The following is a 20307-nucleotide window of genomic DNA, read 5'->3' as shown; positions in this document are numbered from 1 at the left end:
CACAATGCGAGGAATGAATTATAGTCGCTGTTGGTAAGAGGAGACGAGAATAAGTGGCGATTTACAAATCAATAAGTACATATATATATATATATATATATATATATATATTTTTTATATATATATATATTTATTCAGTTGTATGGTAAAATGTCTTACTTGTAAGTCTGTGCGACGTATTCCATCATTAATTTCGGAAAAATTTTCCCTTTTCAAATGGTGTGCATAACAGGTCAATTCAAAGCATGCTGGATGAAGGGCCGGAAGTTGCGTCTTCCGGCCCTTCATCCAGCATGCTTTGAATTGACCTGTTACGCACACCATTTGAAAAGGGAAAATTTTTCCGAAATTAATGATGGAATACGTCGCACAGACTTACAAGTAAGACATTTTACCATACAACTGAATAAACATATATATATAAAAAATATATATATATATATATGTATGTACTTATTGATTTGTAAATCGCCACTTGTTCTCGTCTCCTCTTACCAACAGCGACTATAATTCATTCCTCGCATTGTGGCAGCCTTCTAAATCTCTTTTACACACCTATCCCACACAATGCTTCAAGCAAACTACATATCAATCCTATATATATATATATATACATACACATAAAGTTATGAACATAGGACCCTAGCAAAGCTGGGCTGAACTGCTAGTAGTAAATAAAATAAATTCAGTTATTTTCAATTATGAATACAAATATTTCTTATTGCTCCAATTTTGAATAAATTCACAATGATTTAAATTTAGTGTTGTGTAATTATTTTTTTTTTAAATTCGTTTTATTTTCTTTCAGTTTCACTTTTATTTTTTCAGTTTTGAATAATTTCAAGTGTAATTTGTTACTAACAAAACAACTATGAATTAATATGTAAAAAAAAAATACTATTTCTGGTACTTATGCACTTTTGTTACCGTGCTGAAATAATAACGTTATTTTGAAAGCCATTCTTAACATGGGGAGGGTATTTTGTAACTATTCTGTGCTTCCATCTAACAATTTAATAAATAAAAAAAGATATCGTAAAACTTGAAGTTAACCTGAAAGAATTATTTAAAAATAGCGCGGTAAAAAAAAAGTGCATAAGCACCTTATTTTGTTTTATTTCCATTCGCGCTTCATTTCTTCAATTTTGACTCATTTCACACTTTTGAATGCAAAATAAAGTTATTTTTATATTATAAACGGCTTTTTGCAGTTTCTGGGACTGACTCCATATACCCCTCCTTCCTATCGCACATTCAATTCGAATAAGTTTTAAAACTACAAATCGATTACGGCATGACGTTATTTTGAAAAAAAAAATTTAAGACGCCGAAAATTTACACATTAGTTTTAATAAACAAATACGTTTAATGTATGTATATGCAATACTCACCTTTTTTCTGAGCTTTGCATATTTCTGTTTTAGAAATTCTTCTTCTTCTGTAAGTGCCGAGGGAAAATTAATCATATTTTTGTTTTGATAATTTCAAAAGAAAACATAAAAACAAGTCTCCCTTTAGAGAATTGAGAAATGAAAATTCAGCGGAAGTAACTCTTCGGTTAAAGAAGATTCTTTTTGGTAACATTAACACAAAAAAATATTATTTTTAATCCACACGAAGTTGTGTGTGTGTGTGTGTGTGTTTTTTTTTTTCTTGTTATTTTTTCTTATTGTTTGTTTAATTTGTAATATTTGGTGCTTAATTAAACCTTTTTTCTTTTTTAATCCCCAATGTCATTAAATGTTAATCTGATGAAAACATTACCGGAAAACATTACATTTTTAAAACAGAAGGAACTGCGGTCACTATACACCGGTTTTAAAAAAAGATGCGTTTCCAATTCTGGGAATTGAAAAAAATTTATTAGCTTATACTACTGATGTGTTTCCGATCTGCATAATAATATAAACAAGCGATATGCCCTTACACCACAGGTGAATTTATCTGTAATATTTTCGTTCACAGTATAAAAAATAATAATTTCAATTTCTTTTTAAACATGCAACATATATTTACCGTAATCGTAAACAAACAGGTTTTTTGTTATCACGTGCTGTTAAAGGCAAGATTTGTCTAGAATCACAGGTAAACATTTTTGTTTTGTTTTGTTTTGTTTTCATTTCTAATTTGAATTCTAAATTATGGTCTATGTTTATATATATACAGCAAGTGCACACATTCCGTAAAAAATGATGGAGAAAACATTCTCCTTAGTCCTTCCTTCGCCAGTGTTCGCACATATGTTTGGGGTTTCACCGTTTTTCATATCAGAAGACTTCGTGTTCATATCGTGTCGTTTGGTCACCAATTTGGGAAGGGTTCTATAAAAGTTTTGGAATTTGTATTGCAATCCACAGAGGTACGAAAAAAAAAAAAAACAACGAATATATAACAAATGGGGTTTGTATTACTGTACACATAGATTCGAAAAAGTTGTCAACAAAACAAATATATAACAAATAAATGTTATCAAACGCAAGATAAGTTACTTTTCTGCCAAACTGGATATATTTTTTGTTTTTTTATTCAATGTAACATATTTATTCAGCTCGATAAACATACAGTGTTTACCGATGTATTCGAAAATTCAAAATGGCGTCTCAGTCACACCCTCTTTAACACCGTAAGTTTGGAAAAAGGTGTTATAAATAAAAAACTGTATAAAATACAATTAAAAACCCGCCGAATATATGTCAACCTATGTCACAGTAACATATATTGAGCGAGTTTTTAAAAGTATTTTATCCGGTTTTTTATTTATAACATCTTTTCCCACACTTACCGTGTTAAAGAGAGAATCAGACGCCATCTTGAATGTTCCAATACATCGGTAAACACTGTATGGTTTTCGAGCTGAATAAACATGTTACATTGAATAAAAACACGAACAATATATCCAGTTTGGTAGAAAAGTAACTTATCTTGCCTTTGATAACATTTATTTGTTTTTTGACAACTTTTTCGAATCTATGTGTACAGTAATACAAACCCCAAGAAAAATGTCTTTGAAGTCTCGACAAACGTTTCAAAATAAGAAATGAAACAAAATGGTGGTAGAAATCCACCTAATAAATGTCACGGTAACATTTACTGGATGGGTTTCTACCACCATTCTGTTTTATTTCTTATTTTGAAGTGATTTCAAAAATGTAAAGAGGCTTCGCGGCCAATTTTTCTTGTTCTCCGGTAGCGATCAATGTTACTTGTTTTTCGAGCCAAATAAACATTTTACGTTAAATAAAAACACTAAAAACTTATCCAGTTTGGTAGAAAAGTAACTTATCTTGCCCTTTATAACATTTGTTATATTGTCGTAGGGGCAAGATAAAATAAGCACGCGTCATTTCTAGCATGAGTGATAGAAGAAAAGAAAGGAGAGTGGACGAATAGCCACACCTAAAAGGCAAGGCTAGCTGACCTACTTATGTCTCCTTTCCCCTGTTAAAAAGGAAATATACATAAAAATTAATCTTTTACGATTAAAAGCTGAATGATTGTCTTTTTGTTTCAGACGGAATGAATTAAAATACAACTCTCAAACTTCTAAACTAAGTTTGATTTGTAAATATTTCGTCTGGAATTAATGACTTTCATTTAATCATTTTCTGAGAACGACGTCACTTATAACACCCTGTCTCCAGAAAGAAAGCGCCTCTCGGCCAAAAAAGTTAAGCCGGCTAGGGGGCTACGAGTCCCTTGAATTTGGAGATCCACTCACTTGCCGAAGGATCTCATGCGGTAGCAGCAGCGGTCAGGAAACACTCCAGAACCAGCGCCGAAGCAGTAACAGCAGTAATTCAAAGAGCCCTTTTCAGGGCTAGGTTCCTACGAAAGACCTACCACTTTGTTTACTCTGTTAGCCCTCCTCATAACCTCTCCAGAACCAGCGCCGATGCAGCTACAGCAGTAATTCAAAGAACCCTTTTCAGGGCTAGGTTCCTACGAAAGACCTACCACTTTGTTTACTCTGTTAGCACCTCCTGCCTGCAGCCTCCAGCTTCCTGCATCTCCTGCCTGCAGCATCCAGCTTCCTGCATCTCCTGCCTGCAGCATTCAGCTTCCTGCACTGCGCCTTGCACCTCTGGCCCGCTACCTCGCTTGCGCCTTGCACCTCTGGCCCGCTACTTCGCTTGCGCCTTGCACCTCTGGTCCGCTACCTCGCTTGCACCTCTGGTCCGCTACCTCGCTTGCACCTCTGGTCCGCTACCTCGCTTGCACTTTGTTCTTCTGGTTCGCAATCTGGCTCCCTACCTGTCGTCCGTTCTTAAACACTGATCCCTCCGTTCTCAGTGCCGTCCGTTCCGAACACTGATCCTTCCGTTCTCAGTGTTGTCTGTTCCTTAACACTGACCCCCGAGCTCTCAGTGTTCACCCTTCGTTCCGGATCGCCCTGATGCCCAGCTGACCATTCCATACCCAGCGAGCACCCTTTGAACCACACTACGTCCAGAATACCAGTCCGGACCTCCAGACCTTGCCTCCAGTGACATGCGACCTTCCAGGCGACCAGCACCCAGATTGAACGATTCTTGCTTCATCTATTCAAAATAAAAGGCGAACCCTCGTCTTTAACCAAACAACCTGTGTCTGTCATTCTTCTTTACCTTTATGCTGTTTACCTTTTGCCTGTGTCTATTTTGTTAGTTGTTGGGTCGATTGTCTCCGGACGACCGGCCCCCGCAACAAGTGGTGACCCCGACGTGATACTCAACATAGGCAAAAACAGCTGGCAGAGAAGATTGCTAAAAATACAGACGGACTCGACGCGACTTTCGACACAGGCAAACAACTGAGACAGAAGATGGCGGAAGGCACCGAAGAACACGAAATTAACTCATCAACTCCCTTCATTCAACTACCGCCATATAACCCCGTGAACACCAGGAGTTGGTTTATTCAACTTGAGGCGATTTTCGCATCCAGGAGAGTCACACGCCAGGACACCAAATATACCGCAGTGGTACAGGCTCTACCTGCAGCCATCGTGGAAGAAGTGGAGGACATCCTGATGAATACACCCAAACACCTCCCGTACACCCACCTCAAAGATGTCATTCTCAAGCGCACAGGCCGCTCAGATGAAGATCTCATCAGAGACCTGTTCTCTCACGTGTCTTTCGGCGACAGAACTCCATCTCAGCTCTTGCGGCTTATGAAGAGTCGCCTTGGAAACAACACCATGGCTGAGCCTATTCTCCAAGGCCTATGGATGGATCGGTTGCCCTCGAACATCACTCAAGTGTTGGCCCTGGTTCCTATAGAAACTCCCCTGGAAGTGTTGGCCGATTCAGCAGACAAGGTCTATTCCCGGGGCCATGAAAGAGTCCACCAAGTGGACGACACCCACGAAGGAGTCCACCAAGTGGAAAGGACTCACCGAAGAGATCACCAAGGCGATAACAGCCCTCAAAACCTTACACGACGCTTCGAAGAGGAGATGGCTCAGATGAGAGCCGAACTCCAAGAACTGAAACTCACCTTACTTCAGAGGCAACGAAACCCAGACACCCACGCTCGTGGTTGAAGCCCAGCCCCACGCACGCGTTATAGAAGCCGTACCCGCAGTTCGAGCCAGAGACGGAGCTATAACCCCAACGAATGCTGGTACCATCAATGTTTCGGGGACCAAGCTCGCAAGTGTCAACCTCCCTGTACACGCCAAAGGACACAGGGAAACGAATAAACCAGCAGGCAGCGGCGACGACCCCTGCTGGTACACACATGCATAGTTGTCTTTTTTATGTGTGGGACCAGAACAACGGCCTAAGATTTTTAGTCGACACCGGTGCGGCCATCAGTGTCGTACCACCCACCAACAAGTCAAACCTAAGACCCGCCCTATTTCAACTTCGGGCAGCAAACGGTTCCATTATAGAAACCTACGGGAACCAGGAACTAACATTAAATATTAACCTTAGGCATGACTTCAAGTGGTCGTTCATTGTGGCAAATGTCAAAACCCCTTGCTCGGTGCCGATTTCCTGGCACACTACAACTTGACCGTCCACATGAAGACAAGGACCCTATCCGACAACACCACATCTCTCAAGGTTATAGGGACCCCATCAAGTTGCAACACAACCAGGATTAGCGTAGCAACACAACACGACCCACACTACGTGGAAATCCTGTATCGGTACAAGGACATCACTCAGCCTATCAAGCCTACCGACGCAGGAGAACATCAGACCCAGCACCACATAAAGACCACTGGACAACCCGCATTCGCACGGCCACGACGACTCCCCCCACACAAGCTGGCATATGCCAAGAAGGCTTTTGAAGAGATGTTGGCGGACAACACCATCCATCCCTCAGACAGTCCATACGCATCGCCACTACATTTGGTACCCAAGCCTGATGGAGAGTTCAGAGTCTGCGTGGACTACCGAAAACTAAACGCGTCCACAGTGCCCGACCGGTATCCAGTTCCACACATTCACGATTGCACATCAGGCCTACAGGGGGCTCGTATCTTTTCGAAGATCAACCTGACCAAGGCATATTATCAGGTACCAGTTGCCCCAGAGGACATACATAAGACAGCCGTTACAACCCCTTTCGGACTGTTCTAATTCTTAAAAATGCCATTTGGACTACGTAATGCAGCTCAGACTTTCCAAAGGCTTATGGACGAGGTTCTGCGTGGCCTGCCATACGTCTACGCCTACATAAACGACATCTTGGTGGCCAGCAGAGATGTGGAGACCCACACAAAACACCTGGAAGAAGTGTTTCGCCGTCTGAAACACTATGGACTCCGAATCAACCCAGACAAGTGCGAATTCGGAGCACAGCACATAAACTTCCTAGGACACCACACCGATGCTCATGGGATCACTCCACTTCCGGCGAAAATAGAAGCGATACAGGATTTTCCCATGCCAACATCCATAAAACAACTACGACGTTTCTTGGGCATGGTAAACTTTTACCGATGTTTCATCCCAAAATGCTCAGATCTCCTCACCCCCTGGCAAACTTCCTCTAGAGAAAAAACAAATCCATCACTCTGGAAGGGGAACAAGTAAAAGCTTTTTACGCAGAAAAAGCTGCTTTAGCAAACTTCACAAAGTTGGCACACCTGAACGGGGACACCCGGACGCACATATATCTCACTACAGATGCCTCAGATACTGGAGTAGGAGCTGTCGTGGAACAGGAGAGTGAAGACCAACGCAAACCTATAGCCTTCTTCTCCGCTAAACTTTCACCAGCTCAGTCAAGATATAGCACTTTCTCCAAAGAGCTTCTAACAATCTACCTCGCTATCAAGCACTTTCAGCACCTACTCGAGGGCCGCAGTTTTACTGTTTTAACTGACCATAAACCCCTGACAACTTCTCTGTCTAACAACTCAGACAAATATTCTGCCCGTGAGATCAGGCACCTGGACTACATCTCCCAGTTTACCTCCGACATTCAATATGTCAAAGGCGAAAATAACACTGTTGCTGATGCCTTGTCCAGGTCCAACATCAACACCATGGAAGACAGCCTGCTCAGCCAGGACTGGATAGCAGAGGCACAGGACTCCGATGCAACCCTCCTAGATGTGTTGGCAAATACATCCCTGCAGTTAAAGGAATTCCCGGCCCCCTTCAGTAGCAGAACCATTTACTGTGACACCAAACTGAGCTATCCCAGACCTTACATACCTCCAGCACTCCGGAGGCAGATCTTCAACCATCTCCATGGGATGTCACACCCCAGCAAACGGGCCACAGGAAAACTTATCACCGACCGCTTTGTATGGCCGAATATGAACTCGGACATCCGGAATTGGGTGTCAACGTGTCTTGAGTGCCAAAAATTAAGGTACACAGACACACAAGATCCCCACCAGGCACATTCAGCAATCCCGACGCTCGCTTCAGTCATATTCATATCGACATAGTCGGGCCTCTCTCAATGTACCAGAATTACCGGCACCTCCTCACTGTTGTGGACCGTTTTTCCAGGTGGCCAGTGGCAGTTCCCATCAGAGACACCTCGGCTAACACAGTAGCAAAGGCCGTCCTTCAAGAGTGGATTGCAGTATTTGGTGTGCCCGGCATCATCACCACAGACCGCGGTGCACAGTTTCAGTCCCTACTCTTCCAGGAGTTTACCCAACTACTTGGCGTCAAGCACATCAAGACCACAGCCTATCACTCTTGCGCCAACGGCCTCGTGGAAAGATTTCACCGGACACTGAAAGCTTCTCTGACCACAAGACACCCCACCGACAACTGGGTGGACGAGCTACCTTTGATCCTCTTGTCAATCCGAAACTCACTGAAAGAGGACCTAGGTTGTTCCCCAGCAGAAGTAGTCTTCGGCACAACACTTTCTCTACCCGGCCAATACTTCGAGGATACCACGCCCAACCTTACTTCGGCAAGTCCTTTTACTCAAGAGCTACGCCGTAAAATGTCCCAACTCCAGTACTCACCACCCAGGCAACCATCATCACCAACCGTCCACGTCCCTCACCAGCTGCAGGATTGCGAATATGTCTTCGTATGGAATGATGCAGTAAAGAGACCACTAACACCAACATACCAAGGTCCATTTAAAGTCTTGCAGCGTACTGAAAAACATCTGACCATCAACCAAAGAAATCGGAACGACACTATTTCTATCGACAGGGTTAAACCAGCTTTCCTGGAAAAGACATCGCAAGGGGCAGAACCCGCCTTAACTCACCCAGACGCCGAACCAGCCCCAACAACAACACAATCGCAGCCAGCTTGCCAAGAGACAGACCAAACTCCAGAAGTGTCCAGCCTTCCCACCAAACACACCAGGCGTGGAAGAAAGGTTACCTTTCCAAGTAGATATAAGACGTATATCTACTACTAGTGGATTATACCCAAGTATCCAGGGAGAGGGCATGATCGAAAACCATCATATACATACATCCCCTCACTGGGACAGTACATCATATTTGTAATTGAGTATGATCAATTATCCAGGGAGAGGGCCTTGTCGTGGGGGCAAGATAAAATAAGCACGCGTCATTTCTAGCATGAGTGATAGAAGAAAAGAAAGGAGAGTGGACGAATAGCCACACCTAAAAGGCAAGGCCAGCTGACCTACTTATGTCTCCTTTCCCCTGTTAAAAGGAAATATACATAAAAATTAATCTTTTACGATTAAAAGCTGAATGATTGTCTTTTTGTTTCAGACGGAATAAATAAAAATACAACTCTCAAACTTCTAAACTAAGTTTGATTTGTAAAAATTTCGTCTGGAATTAATGACCTTCATTTATTCATTTTCCGAGAGCGACATCACTTGTAACACCCTGTCTCCAGAAAGAAAGCGCCTCTCGGCCAAAAAAGTTAAGCCGGCTAGGGGGCTACGAGTCCCTTGAATTTGGAGATCCACTCACTTGCCGAAGGATCTCATGCGGTAGCAGCAGCGGTCAGGAAACACCCCAGAACCAGCGCCGAAGCAGCAACAGCAGTAATTCAAAGAGCCCTTTTCAGGGCTAGGTTCCTACGAAAGACCTACCACTTTGTTTACTCTGTTAGCCCTCCTCATAACCTCTCCAGAACCAGCGCTGATGCAGCTACAGCAGTAATTCAAAGAACCCTTTTCAGGGCTAGGTTCCTACGAAAGACCTACCACTTTGTTTACTCTGTTAGCACCTCCTGTCTGCAGCCTCCAGCTTCCTGCATCTCCTGCCTGCAGCATCCAGCTTCCTGCATCTCCTGCCTGCAGCATCCAGCTTCCTGCATCTCCTGCCTGCAGCATCCAGCTTCCTGCATCTCCTGCCTGCAGCATTCAGCTTCCTGCACTGCGCCTTGCACCTCTGGCCCGCTACCTCGCTTGTGCCTTGCACCTCTGGTCCGCTACCTCGCTTGCACCTTGCACCTCTGGCCCGCTACCTCGCTTGCGCCTTGCACCTCTGGCCCGCTACCTCGCTTGCGCCTTGCACCTCTGGCCCGCTACCTCGCTTGCGCCTTGCACCTCTGGTCCGCTACCTCGCTTGCACCTCTGGTCCGCTACCTCGCTTGCACCTCTGGTCCGCTACCTCGCTTGCACTTTGTTCCTCTGGTTCGCAATCTGGCTCCCTACCTGTCGCCCGTTCTTAAACACTGATCCCTACGTTCTCAGTGCCGTCCGTTCCGAACACTGATCCTTCCGTTCTCAGTGTTGTCTGTTCCTTAACACTGACCCCCGAGCTCTCAGTGTTCACCCTTCGTTCCGGATCGCCCTGACGCCCAGCTGACCACTCCATACCCAGCGAGCACCCTTTGAACCACACTACGTTACCAGTCCGGACTTCCAGACCTTGCCTCCAGTGACATGCGACCTTCCAGGCGACCTTCCAGGCGACCAGCACCCAGATTGAACGATTTTTGCTTCTTATATTCAAAATAAAAGGCGAACCCTCGTCTTTAACCAAACAACCTGTCTGTCATTCTTCTTTACCTTTATGCTGTTTACCTTTTGCCTGTGTCTATTTTGTTAGTTGTTGGGTCGATTGTCTCCGGACGACCGGCCCCCGCAACAATATATTTGTTATTTTGAGCAACTTTTTTGTACCTCTGTGGATTGTAAAACAAACTGGGTTGTGACTTGAGCAAAGTATTTTTGAGAGCCGATTTTGAAGAAATATTTTCAGTGAAAAGGGTTGTCATGTTTAAACGTGAGAAAAACAAGATATGTCGTGATAAACATAAGGCATTTGCATTCACAAAAGAGATATTTTACATATGTTTAAGAATGGAAGATTACAACAATAGGAAAACAGAATGTTTGTGAATATTTTAAGAGTTCTTGTAAAACAAGGGAAATTTGATTTGATGAGATATCAAAGAAATCAGAGTTGGACAGTTTGTATGGTTTGAAAGTCGTAATCAAAACCTCTCCATTCGGTTATACAAATTATATTTCATTAAAGATTATTAATAATAGTCAATGTGTATTGTTTTTCATATTAGAAAGAAAGTTCAGTGAGAAAGGTTGAGAATATTTCAATGAATAAGTCTATACAGATTAGCAGACAGTAATGAGCCAATGAGTTGTATGTTTGTAAGTTGAGGTATTGCAGCAGCTAGAGGGGTGCTGAGTGACACCGGCCTAGGGACTCCAGCTCAAGTGGTTTATTAGGTATTTTGTTCTCTCCCACCACAAGAACTGTGACACTTGAGTCAGAAAGTGGGGTTAAAAGTGTCAGTACTCCAACAGAGGAACCATCTGACTCTGTAAAAGATGCCTGTGCAGTTCCGTTGGCATACCCAGCAGGTGAACAATTCCATCAATGCAACTCGGCACAATCCCAAACAATTCCATCGACATGATCCAACACAACTCCGTCGATAAGACCTGGCATGATCCCAAACAAACACGTTACTAGAGCAACCTCGGTAGTTACTCGCTGAACAACTCTGGCATTGTCTTTTTGTAGCCCTTAGACAAACTCATTTTTCAACATTAATAGGCCCGATTAAGAAATTGACACACAAGTCTTGAACACTTCTGATTATTGATGGGCCTGATAAGCAAGCAGGTCTTTAGAATGACCTCCATCAATGTGTCCTTTTGCTCATACGTTATGAGAAGTGCAGCAATATATTCACTGACGTACTTCCATAAGACAAAAATCTGTACTCATGCAGAGAGTGATCCATGCTGAAATAATAACGTTATTATTTAAAAAGCCATTCTTAACATGGGGAGGGGAGGGGGAATTGTACCTATTCTGTACTTTAACCTTACAATTGAATAAAAAAAAAACATATCATAAAACTTTAATTAAACATGGAAATACGATTTAAAAAATAGCGCGGATCACTCTCTGCATTAGCACCCAAAAATTAGTTATGTGTTCCTCTTGATGATATCAGCAGTAAACCTAAGCCTGAGTGCATTCAAGGATTTTTTATAGAACTGAGGCACAGCTACGAATGGAGAACTGTTCAAGGAAGCACATTGTTGACATGAGGATACAATTTTGTTCACAACTTCAATCAAGTTCCAGACATAAAAATACTGACTCATTACCTACTGAATCTGATGTTTGGTAGGGTGTTCCCGTTTATTATGCAGTGCCATCAGTAAGGCATGCAGGGTATGTCATGGGACAATAATTGCATCCCGTTGTGATAGAAGAGGATCCCTCCAGCAAGCAACTACAAGGCAGTTTGAAGATATTTCTTCACATCCTTAATGCTGCTAAGCCGCTTTGAAGGGCAAGTCCCCTACATTAGGTGTGCCCATGTCCATCTAAGGTCTGAGCACTAACTTTGGATTTTTTTTCATGTGGGACGGCTGGTGTAAGATTGATTTGAGGATCCTCTGATTATCTCTACAAGTGAATTCTTAAATATGGCGGCCTCCATCCGCACCTGCAAGAAGGAAACAGCTGACAGTTGACAGGAATGGTGTCAATCGGAGGCTGGTGGAAAACTGACCTTAGCAGAACTTTTTATAGGCCTGAACACAAGTGAAGACTATGGGATGATGTTCTGAGTGAATCGGGTATGAACCAAAATGCTTGATCGCTGCAGCAATAGCCAATGCTTTGACTTCTCATGGTAACTAGGTGGGTTGATGGCCATGAAGTCTTGCAGAAAAATGACCACAAAGCAGCAGTTTCCCTCCTCTGTCTGCATACATCAGGGCACGAATGCTATGTTGTTTAACAGAATCGTCAGTCGTGATCCACAATTGGTCGGCAGGATAGGGTAAGTGAATGGTGTTTTGCCAATGTCAGATGCTTCTGAGTAGCAATGAAAGCTTCTCGTAAGTTGTCACACCATTTTACTACATCCTGTGACGCTTTTCTCGCAAAGGGCTAAGGAAGTGGGAACAGTTTGGAATGACATGGTTTTAGACTTTGTAGGCTCCAATAAATGACCATAGACTCTTTATAGTCTTGGGAGATTGACAGGAGTTAAGTGTAGAGATACAGTTGGTCGAGTTGACAAGGATCTCTCAGACTATATTCATCCAAGTTTGGTTGCTTGTTTAGGACATATGGTTTTGTTGGTGGATAAGCTTAAATTGGTCAGATATAGTAGCAAGGACTCTGCGCTAAACTGAGGTTAGGTACTCAATGCTATTCCCTCCGTAGTAAAGATCATCAGCAAGGTTTGCCACATATACCTCTACCAGTAGGTCACCGAGTACTCAACACATCAGTTACTTCAGAGCTGTTTCCGATCCAAGCATGCCCATTGCACACCTTGTGTAGAGACATATGGGTATTAAAGGGGTCACAACACCACAATATTTCATGGATTTCTTTGCCAAGGGAATTTGATAGAAGGTGTTAGTGAGGTCAGTTTTGATAATCCATTGTCACTGGCCTGTCTTCCACAGAGTAGAATCAATGTTCAGTATGAGGCAGATGGCTGAGGCCTCACATACCAACCAATGCTGGGAAATACAGTAACCAAGCAATGGCTGTCATTAGACTTGTTGACAAGGAAGGAGGGGTTCACATACTCTACTGCTACTCTGATATTTTTAGAATAGGAAAATACACCAATGTGTTTAAACTCATCAAACTTGTAGTTCTATGAGTTTATTTTCATCATATAGGGGAAGTGGGCCTCAATGTAGGACCCGTGTTAATGAACATTTTGAAGTGAGAAAATGGGCCACTATACCCAAGTAGATTCTCTCCAAACACATTGTAGAACTCAAAATTGACTTATTGAAATTTACACTTTTCTGAAGAGGATAACATGTCATCTGGGTTGATGACCACCCAGGAAGCGATGTTTTCTTAGTGTTGGTTTGAGATTGGATAGGTACTCACCATGCTAGAAGACATTGTTGTCGTAGTGAATATGGATATAGCTTGACAAATGTGTTGTGATCTTTGTATTTGTTGTGGTTCACTGGTAGTATTGGCAAGCCTCACTTTGCCTCCTACACTCCTTGGCCAAGGTTTGACTGATACTATGCGGCCCGAATCCCAATGAGGCTCAATGGCAAATTCATTGTCTTCATCGCTAGGCATGGAAAGTTCCAAGTACTCACTAGGCCAAACAATGGTTTGTTGGGGAGGGGCATGCAAAACATAAGCATGTCTGACCTGTCTCGGGATGGTGATGTAGTTGAGCTATACCTGAACTAGTTGTTGCCAATCCAAATCTCAGACTTAGCAGGTCATTCCTGCACATAAATAGAACCCCACAAGTATATTAGTATCGAGATCTTTAATAACCAGCTCCTCAAAGTAACACATTGTGTCCCCTCTCTCCAGACTAAATCTGGTCTCTCCTACCACATTGAGATGGCAGTATCTGTCTGTTTGGCAGACTGAAAAGATTTCATGATTTTAGTGCCCAAGTGCTTGGCTGTTGAAAATCGAATCATGTTCCCTGTGGCGCCACTGTTCACAACGATCCGCACCAGACAATAATTTGAGAACATGTCGATGTAGGAGAATTGCTCAGTTTTCACTCGCCATGAAGTTATCATATTTTCACTCTCTATCTGTAAGTCATTTAAGATCATGTAACAAGTAAGCTCCTCATCGTCAAGGATGTGACGGATCTGGCAAGCCTTGGTCATATATTGATGGTCCGATTCAGGAAGGTAGGTGCATTCACTCAAGAAATGGTTTGTTTTGGATCTCTTAGCTTGACTACACAGTGGACAAGTCTTCATCGGTTGAGGTGTCTTAGTATGACGAAGTGGAATAGTAAATGTCCGACTTACAGACGCCTCATTTCCTAACTCCTCAAGTAGAAAATCCAATGCCAGATAGATCTCAGGTTTGATTGATGCCAATGTGCGTGACCTCAACTTTACTCTATAAAGTTGCGTGATGATTTAGGAAGGGCTGGCTGAAGTAGGCACAAGTATTGAGAACTATTAAATTCTCTAATGTAAGGTGACTTCTTCATCTTCTGTGGGAACACTATCATAATGGTTTATATTGGTGTCAGCTTTTAGTAGTGAGTCTTCAATGAAGGTTGCTAGTTTCTGATATAACCCTTCCGGGTGTTTGTCTGGTTGGAGGCCTATGGAATTGAATTCTAGAAAGTGAGAGCCAGTAGTCTGGAAGCCATAATGCTGTCTTATGGTCTGTCAAACATTTATTAATAATGTTGAGGTCTTAACAATAAAACTCTGTGATATGTAATTTGCCACCTATACCAACATCATCTCCACAAAATTATTTTTTGGACAGTAGTAAGTTTGTTGCCATCAGGTACCTGGGAGTACAAATACAGTAATAAAATGTGTATTAACAAAAGTATGTTACAAAAGTATATGTCATGATTCTAGAGCCATAACTGCTACAAATTGCTGCCATGATATTATATGTTCAGTATAAATGTATTTATTGCTTTTGTGTAAATCTATTTATTCCTGAAATGGGTTGCAAAGATCTATGTGCCTATATTAACATTTTTAGGTATAATGAAATAAAATGTTGGTTTTGGATAGCTACTATAAACATATATTAATTTATAAGATGTTTGTTTTCTTTTATGTCTGTACAATTTTTGTGTTTTTGATATAATAAAGAAGATTGATTACTGTTATTCTTCATTCACACTTTTGTTTTTTATTCTTAATCCTAGGTTTGGTTCTGGAAGGAATAGAGATTTCATGAATATGACATTTTGGAAAAGTTTTTCTGTGAAAAGGCCATCTTTGAGACTTGACATCATCTTAAGCTGACTCTATGTAAATTTTGGAAGATATATATATATATATATATATATTTTTTAAATGGATGTAACAGCTTCCATGGAGGAGAAAAACAGTTCTGGCATTGAAGATGAGAAAAATGCTGGAACAAGTTCTTGTGTTGAGAACGATGACAGAAAACATTTTTCCATTGAGACTGAGGTCAATGACATAACAAGTTCTGGCATTGGAAGTGATGATAACGCCAAATCTGTTGAAGACAAAAACAAGGAAGAATGGGAAATAGAAAAGAAATTCACTCGGTTTTCCGTCCCACTCTATCTACAAAGATATATCGCCGTCAAAGAAATATTAGAAAAGTACAAAATAAGTAAAGTATGGCATCTTTTTTCATTTCTATTGCTTTTTGTAAAATTTTTAATTTAATAGACTGTGCTCTGATGAATTCATTGGACTTGTACCCTGACAAACCTGTTTAGCAGCAAAATCCCACCCTTTCACTGTAGAGGTCTCTAAATGATGCCAGAAAGCCTTCTACTCTAATAGTTTATTTCTTCAGACTGCTAGACTTGGGTATTCTCTCCGTTTCCTGCTTCCCTGATTGTACGAATATGCAGAAGTTCAAATGTAATGTGAACAGACATCTCACACTTCTTCTCACATAGTCCCCTGTAAATATGCTCCCAAATAATGGCAATATGCCTTGTTTAAAAAATGGGCCCAGAGACTGGGGTTCAATCTTTGAAGTATTCAGCATTATTGGGTGAAGTAGTAATGTCCTCTCCAGTATAGTAACTAATGAAAAAGGAGCCTTCATCACTTCCTAGGCTATGGTCAATTTTTAATTTTTGTAGAATACAAACATAGATTAATTTCAGCCCAGTTGCTCATGGTCACAATAGTTACTCACCATGTTGATATAATTCTGACCTTTCCAAGTTGTTTCTATATGTTTTTAATTGTTCTCTTGCTTATCCTAATAAAAGGTAATTAATATAAATATTTTTGTCTAAACGAAATAAAAATATTATATTTCAAAATTTTGAGATAAGGATTGAGAATTTGTGTTATTTGGATTTTTCGCACTACTATTCTCACCTTGGTTATTTTCACAACATATCAGCTTTGATACCCTGTTGGAGATTTGGTTTGCCACTGGAATCATGATTGGCTAACATTTGTATCTGCTACTGCAGTAGACTACCATACCTGGTCAGCATTCATTGGGGATGTAGAATATTCTTTGGATGAAGCCAGCCCAATCAGTCCAGGGTGAATGCCAAAACTAAATAAGTTCAAGATGCTGAATATACCAAAGTAGTCATTGATAGTTAGTTAGCTTTGTTGATTTGGCCACACTTGATGCTTGGATAAAAAAGATCCAGAGACCTTGATATGGAAGGTCAGAGGAAAAATGAACAACTCAAGAAGACTTTGATACAAACCGTCAATAAATAAATATCAAACCCCCTAACCAAGAAAATAAATCAATGATGATGAAAACATTTTGTCATTCTGGCATATATTTCGAGACATTTCATTGTTGTATTACTTCCGCTGTTTCTAGACAGTGATAGATTATTTGGTGTCCCCGACAAAACATCTTCCAACAGATATTTTAATTGAAGAAATGTATCACATTTTTAGATGAATTATTAGTAGTATTTGTAGTATTATAAGACCTTTGGTGTAAGAATGATACTTTTCTGTAAAAAAATATGTTTATTTACTTTTAAGAATGCCTCGAGATATATGCCGGAATGCTATAAATTATTTAAGTTTTAAATACCATTATTATTATTATTATATAAAAAAATTATTACATTAAATAAAGTAGTTGAAAAAATTATTTCATAATCGTGTTATATTTATTTCTTGTAACTTCTTTTTATGTGAAACATTCTTAAAAGTAAATAAACATTTTTATTTTTACAGAAACGTATTATTATGCCAAACTTATTATAATAATAATAACACAAATACTTATATTACAAATACTACTAATAATTCATCTGTTTGTCTGTTTGCACCAGGGGATCACCACACTTTTCAGCACGTCAATGCACACTTTGTTGTTGACTCTCAAGCCGACTTCAAAGATGTGAGGTGGCATGATGTGGCCTTCACTTGAAACCACACCAAAGACCATAACTGTGGCAGGAAACTTTGTTAAGCTGTTCTCTCAAGCGTTGAACCATCCGGATTTGCATTTTGATGGTTCTGGCAATGGTCCTGTTGTCATAACTTGGATCGGTAGAGAGCATGAGTTGTACAGTGGCACATCTCCGATCTTGCTCATTGAACATTGTGCCACTTTCAGACATGATGAAAGGCTCCTATCGCTCTTGGGATTTGTACACAACTGGCCAACTAGTAGATGGTCTGCAAAAAAAAAAAAGAGAACTGGTTTTTATCAAATGCAAATGGAATTATGTCTTTTCTAAGGTGACAATTTTATCTTTTCAACCTGTACAACATTAACAAATGAAAATTGTCTAACTGGAAACAAGTTTGATTTGTCAGCTTAAATGCTATTTGGGTCTGATTTTGAAAATCAGTAAAGATAACTTTATATGTTCGAAGAAGAAAAGAAATTTGTGTTTGTTTTTAGGTTATTTAGATTACTTTTCCTCTTATTTCAAAGACAAAATACATCTTATGATATCCATCATCAAAACGTAGTGACTACCTTTATAGAGGTTGTTTAATTCTCTCCCACTGCAAGAACTTGGACACCAGGGTCAGAAAATGTGACTGGGAAGTCAGTGCTCCCAAGGAGGGGAACTGATCTACAAAGAGTGCCTGGACAGCCCCATCGGCATTTCCTGGTGAGGGCACCTCAAGCAATCAGCAATAAACTAGCTCCTTCTCAAAGAAAGAAGGTAAAGCCTTGGAGGATGGACCTCCTAGAACTGCACAGAACTAAACTCCCACCGGTAAAATCCACAGGAACCGGATCATTACAGGAATGGTCTAATCTCTGCTGATTTTGAGAGCTTTAAATACTTTTGGTTGCCTTTAAAAATTTATTTTTTCATATAGACCTTTCAGGGGTTATCTCTTTGTATAGTTGATTACTGAGTTTTTACTATTCATATAAGATATATAGTGTCCTTAAAGTGTAGGGTTAGGGGAGTAATATAAGTGACATACAAAATCTAAGATTTTTGGGTTTCTTTAATAAAATAAATACTTTTATATTAACATTCATTTATTAATTAGCTAGCAGGCCTTCTCAGCATTGCCTATGGCAAAAGTGTAACATAACTTCTATCCCCTTTCTCTCTCTCTCCCCTTCCCTGTTTTTCTGTTTCCACCCTCTCTTTCTTCTTTGCCCAGCTCATTTCTCTCTCTGGACATACGAACACACAGAACTTGAGTCAAGGAAAATAACTCTGAAAACATTGGAGTTAAATGATATATGTATATCTTGAGAACATTAAATGACATAATGGTCATTTTCACCTTTTAAATAACTAACTTAAAAAAATAAATTTAGATATTATACATCTGAGGTTATGTTGATTAAAAAAAAAAACTACCAACTTTGTGAGTGTTTGTTGTGAATTTTTCAAGTTTTAACTGAATATTCAGCTATTTGCCCTTTTGTGTAATAAATAAATGCTTAAAATTTAATTAAGAATCGGATTATCTGATTTTTGGTGGATTTTTTTTCTGATAAGGACATTCATATTTTGGTCTAAAAACAAATTACTTTTGCTTTCATTAACAAACCCTAAATTGTACTATTATATTTATTCTAACTCTGTCTGACCCTTCAACTTTAACCTTTTTATAATTCTTTTTATTTTTGCTAGTGCATTGATTTTGGATGCTCTGAGTGTCGGGTCATTGATCAGTACTCCCAAATAGAAACCTTGAGTCGACTTGCATTTGTCGATATTGACCGAACGACCTTGATCTCAAATCTTCATCGATTAACTCCTCGTCTCATGCATTCATCTCGTGCAATACAATTAACGGTTGAAGTGTATGAAGGTGACATCACGAAATACGATGACAGAATGAAAGACTTTGAAGCCATCACATTAATTGAAGTGTAAGTTAAATTAGAGAAGATTTTGCTTTTTATTTGTATTGTTTGGATTATTCACAGAACTGTCATCATCTTGTATGTTATTCTCACAATGTTTCAGCTGATGTAATCTTTGACTTTCTTCAGGTGCATCTTGTCAAACTCTGGAATCTTTATGTTGAACTTGGGAATTAGTATTAAATTTCAGACAAAATACTTTAATTTAATTTAAGGGGTAACTTGCTCTCATTCCATCAGCCATGACTGGACAGAAGTCTTAAGTAATTGTATTTTAATTATCACCTGTACTGAGGATTAAACCGTCAACCTCCAGAAATCTATCATTTAATACTGATTATTAATTAGCACTTTTGAAAGTTGCTTGTCGGAAGAGTGACTTGGTGTGTATCCATGTCATGGGGACGTGTACGCCCTGGCTTGGTAACCAACTTCCCAGTTGTTAACCATGTTAACCTTATCCATCTTCAACAGTCCCCCGATACCAACTGATTATAATAACACAAATTAAATTAAATTACATCCTAGCTTCATAACCAACTTCCCAGTTGTTAACCATGATAACAAGCGCATCCCCTTTAGATCAAGGAGTTATGATTTTGGCTATGTCTACTTGACGAGTTTTGTGTTGAGTTCTTGGCATC

At 40.3% G+C, this 20307-nt stretch overlaps 3 protein-coding genes across 8 annotated transcripts in view; 2 read left to right on the top strand and 1 right to left on the bottom strand.

Annotated features, from left to right (window-relative positions):
* The window catches only part of LOC145286214 (negative elongation factor E-like), a 36766-nt gene extending 35237 nt beyond the window's left edge, over nucleotides 1-1529 (bottom strand). For all 4 annotated transcript variants that reach the window (XR_013869127.1, XR_013869128.1, XM_080135017.1 and 1 more), the window contains exon 1: nucleotides 1392-1529. Coding sequence is in view for 2 of the 4 variants with exons in the window: in XM_080135017.1 (XP_079991143.1) it covers nucleotides 1392-1466 (75 nt within the window). In the remaining 2 variants the exon portion in view is untranslated. The remainder of the gene's footprint in view (nucleotides 1-1391) is intronic.
* Nucleotides 1453-20307, top strand: part of LOC145286213 (small RNA 2'-O-methyltransferase-like) — a 43099-nt gene continuing 24244 nt past the window's right edge. Inside the window, exons 1-3 of one of the 3 annotated variants that reach the window (XM_080135016.1) lie at nucleotides 1453-1577; nucleotides 15540-15984; nucleotides 19428-19669. In XM_080135016.1, the coding sequence (XP_079991142.1) occupies nucleotides 15691-15984; nucleotides 19428-19669 (536 nt within the window). In that variant the 5' untranslated portion in view covers nucleotides 1453-1577; nucleotides 15540-15690. Of the gene's footprint in view, nucleotides 1578-1789; nucleotides 2086-15539; nucleotides 15985-19427; nucleotides 19670-20307 lie in introns of those variants that run through there. The other 2 variants (XM_080135014.1, XM_080135015.1) reach the window with 2 other exon arrangements.
* On the top strand, nucleotides 7912-8844 carry LOC145286530 (uncharacterized). The gene has a single exon (XM_080135425.1). It carries the CDS (start codon nucleotides 7912-7914, stop codon nucleotides 8842-8844), a length of 933 nt encoding a protein of 310 aa, XP_079991551.1.

Source organism: Euprymna scolopes, chromosome 10, assembly GCF_053919585.1.
Source record: "Euprymna scolopes isolate OS-2025 chromosome 10, ASM5391958v1, whole genome shotgun sequence".
NCBI lineage: Eukaryota > Metazoa > Mollusca > Cephalopoda > Sepiida > Sepiolidae > Euprymna > Euprymna scolopes.
The sequence above is the reverse complement of the archived record's forward strand: the minus strand, read 5'-3'. Positions and strand labels throughout refer to the sequence as shown.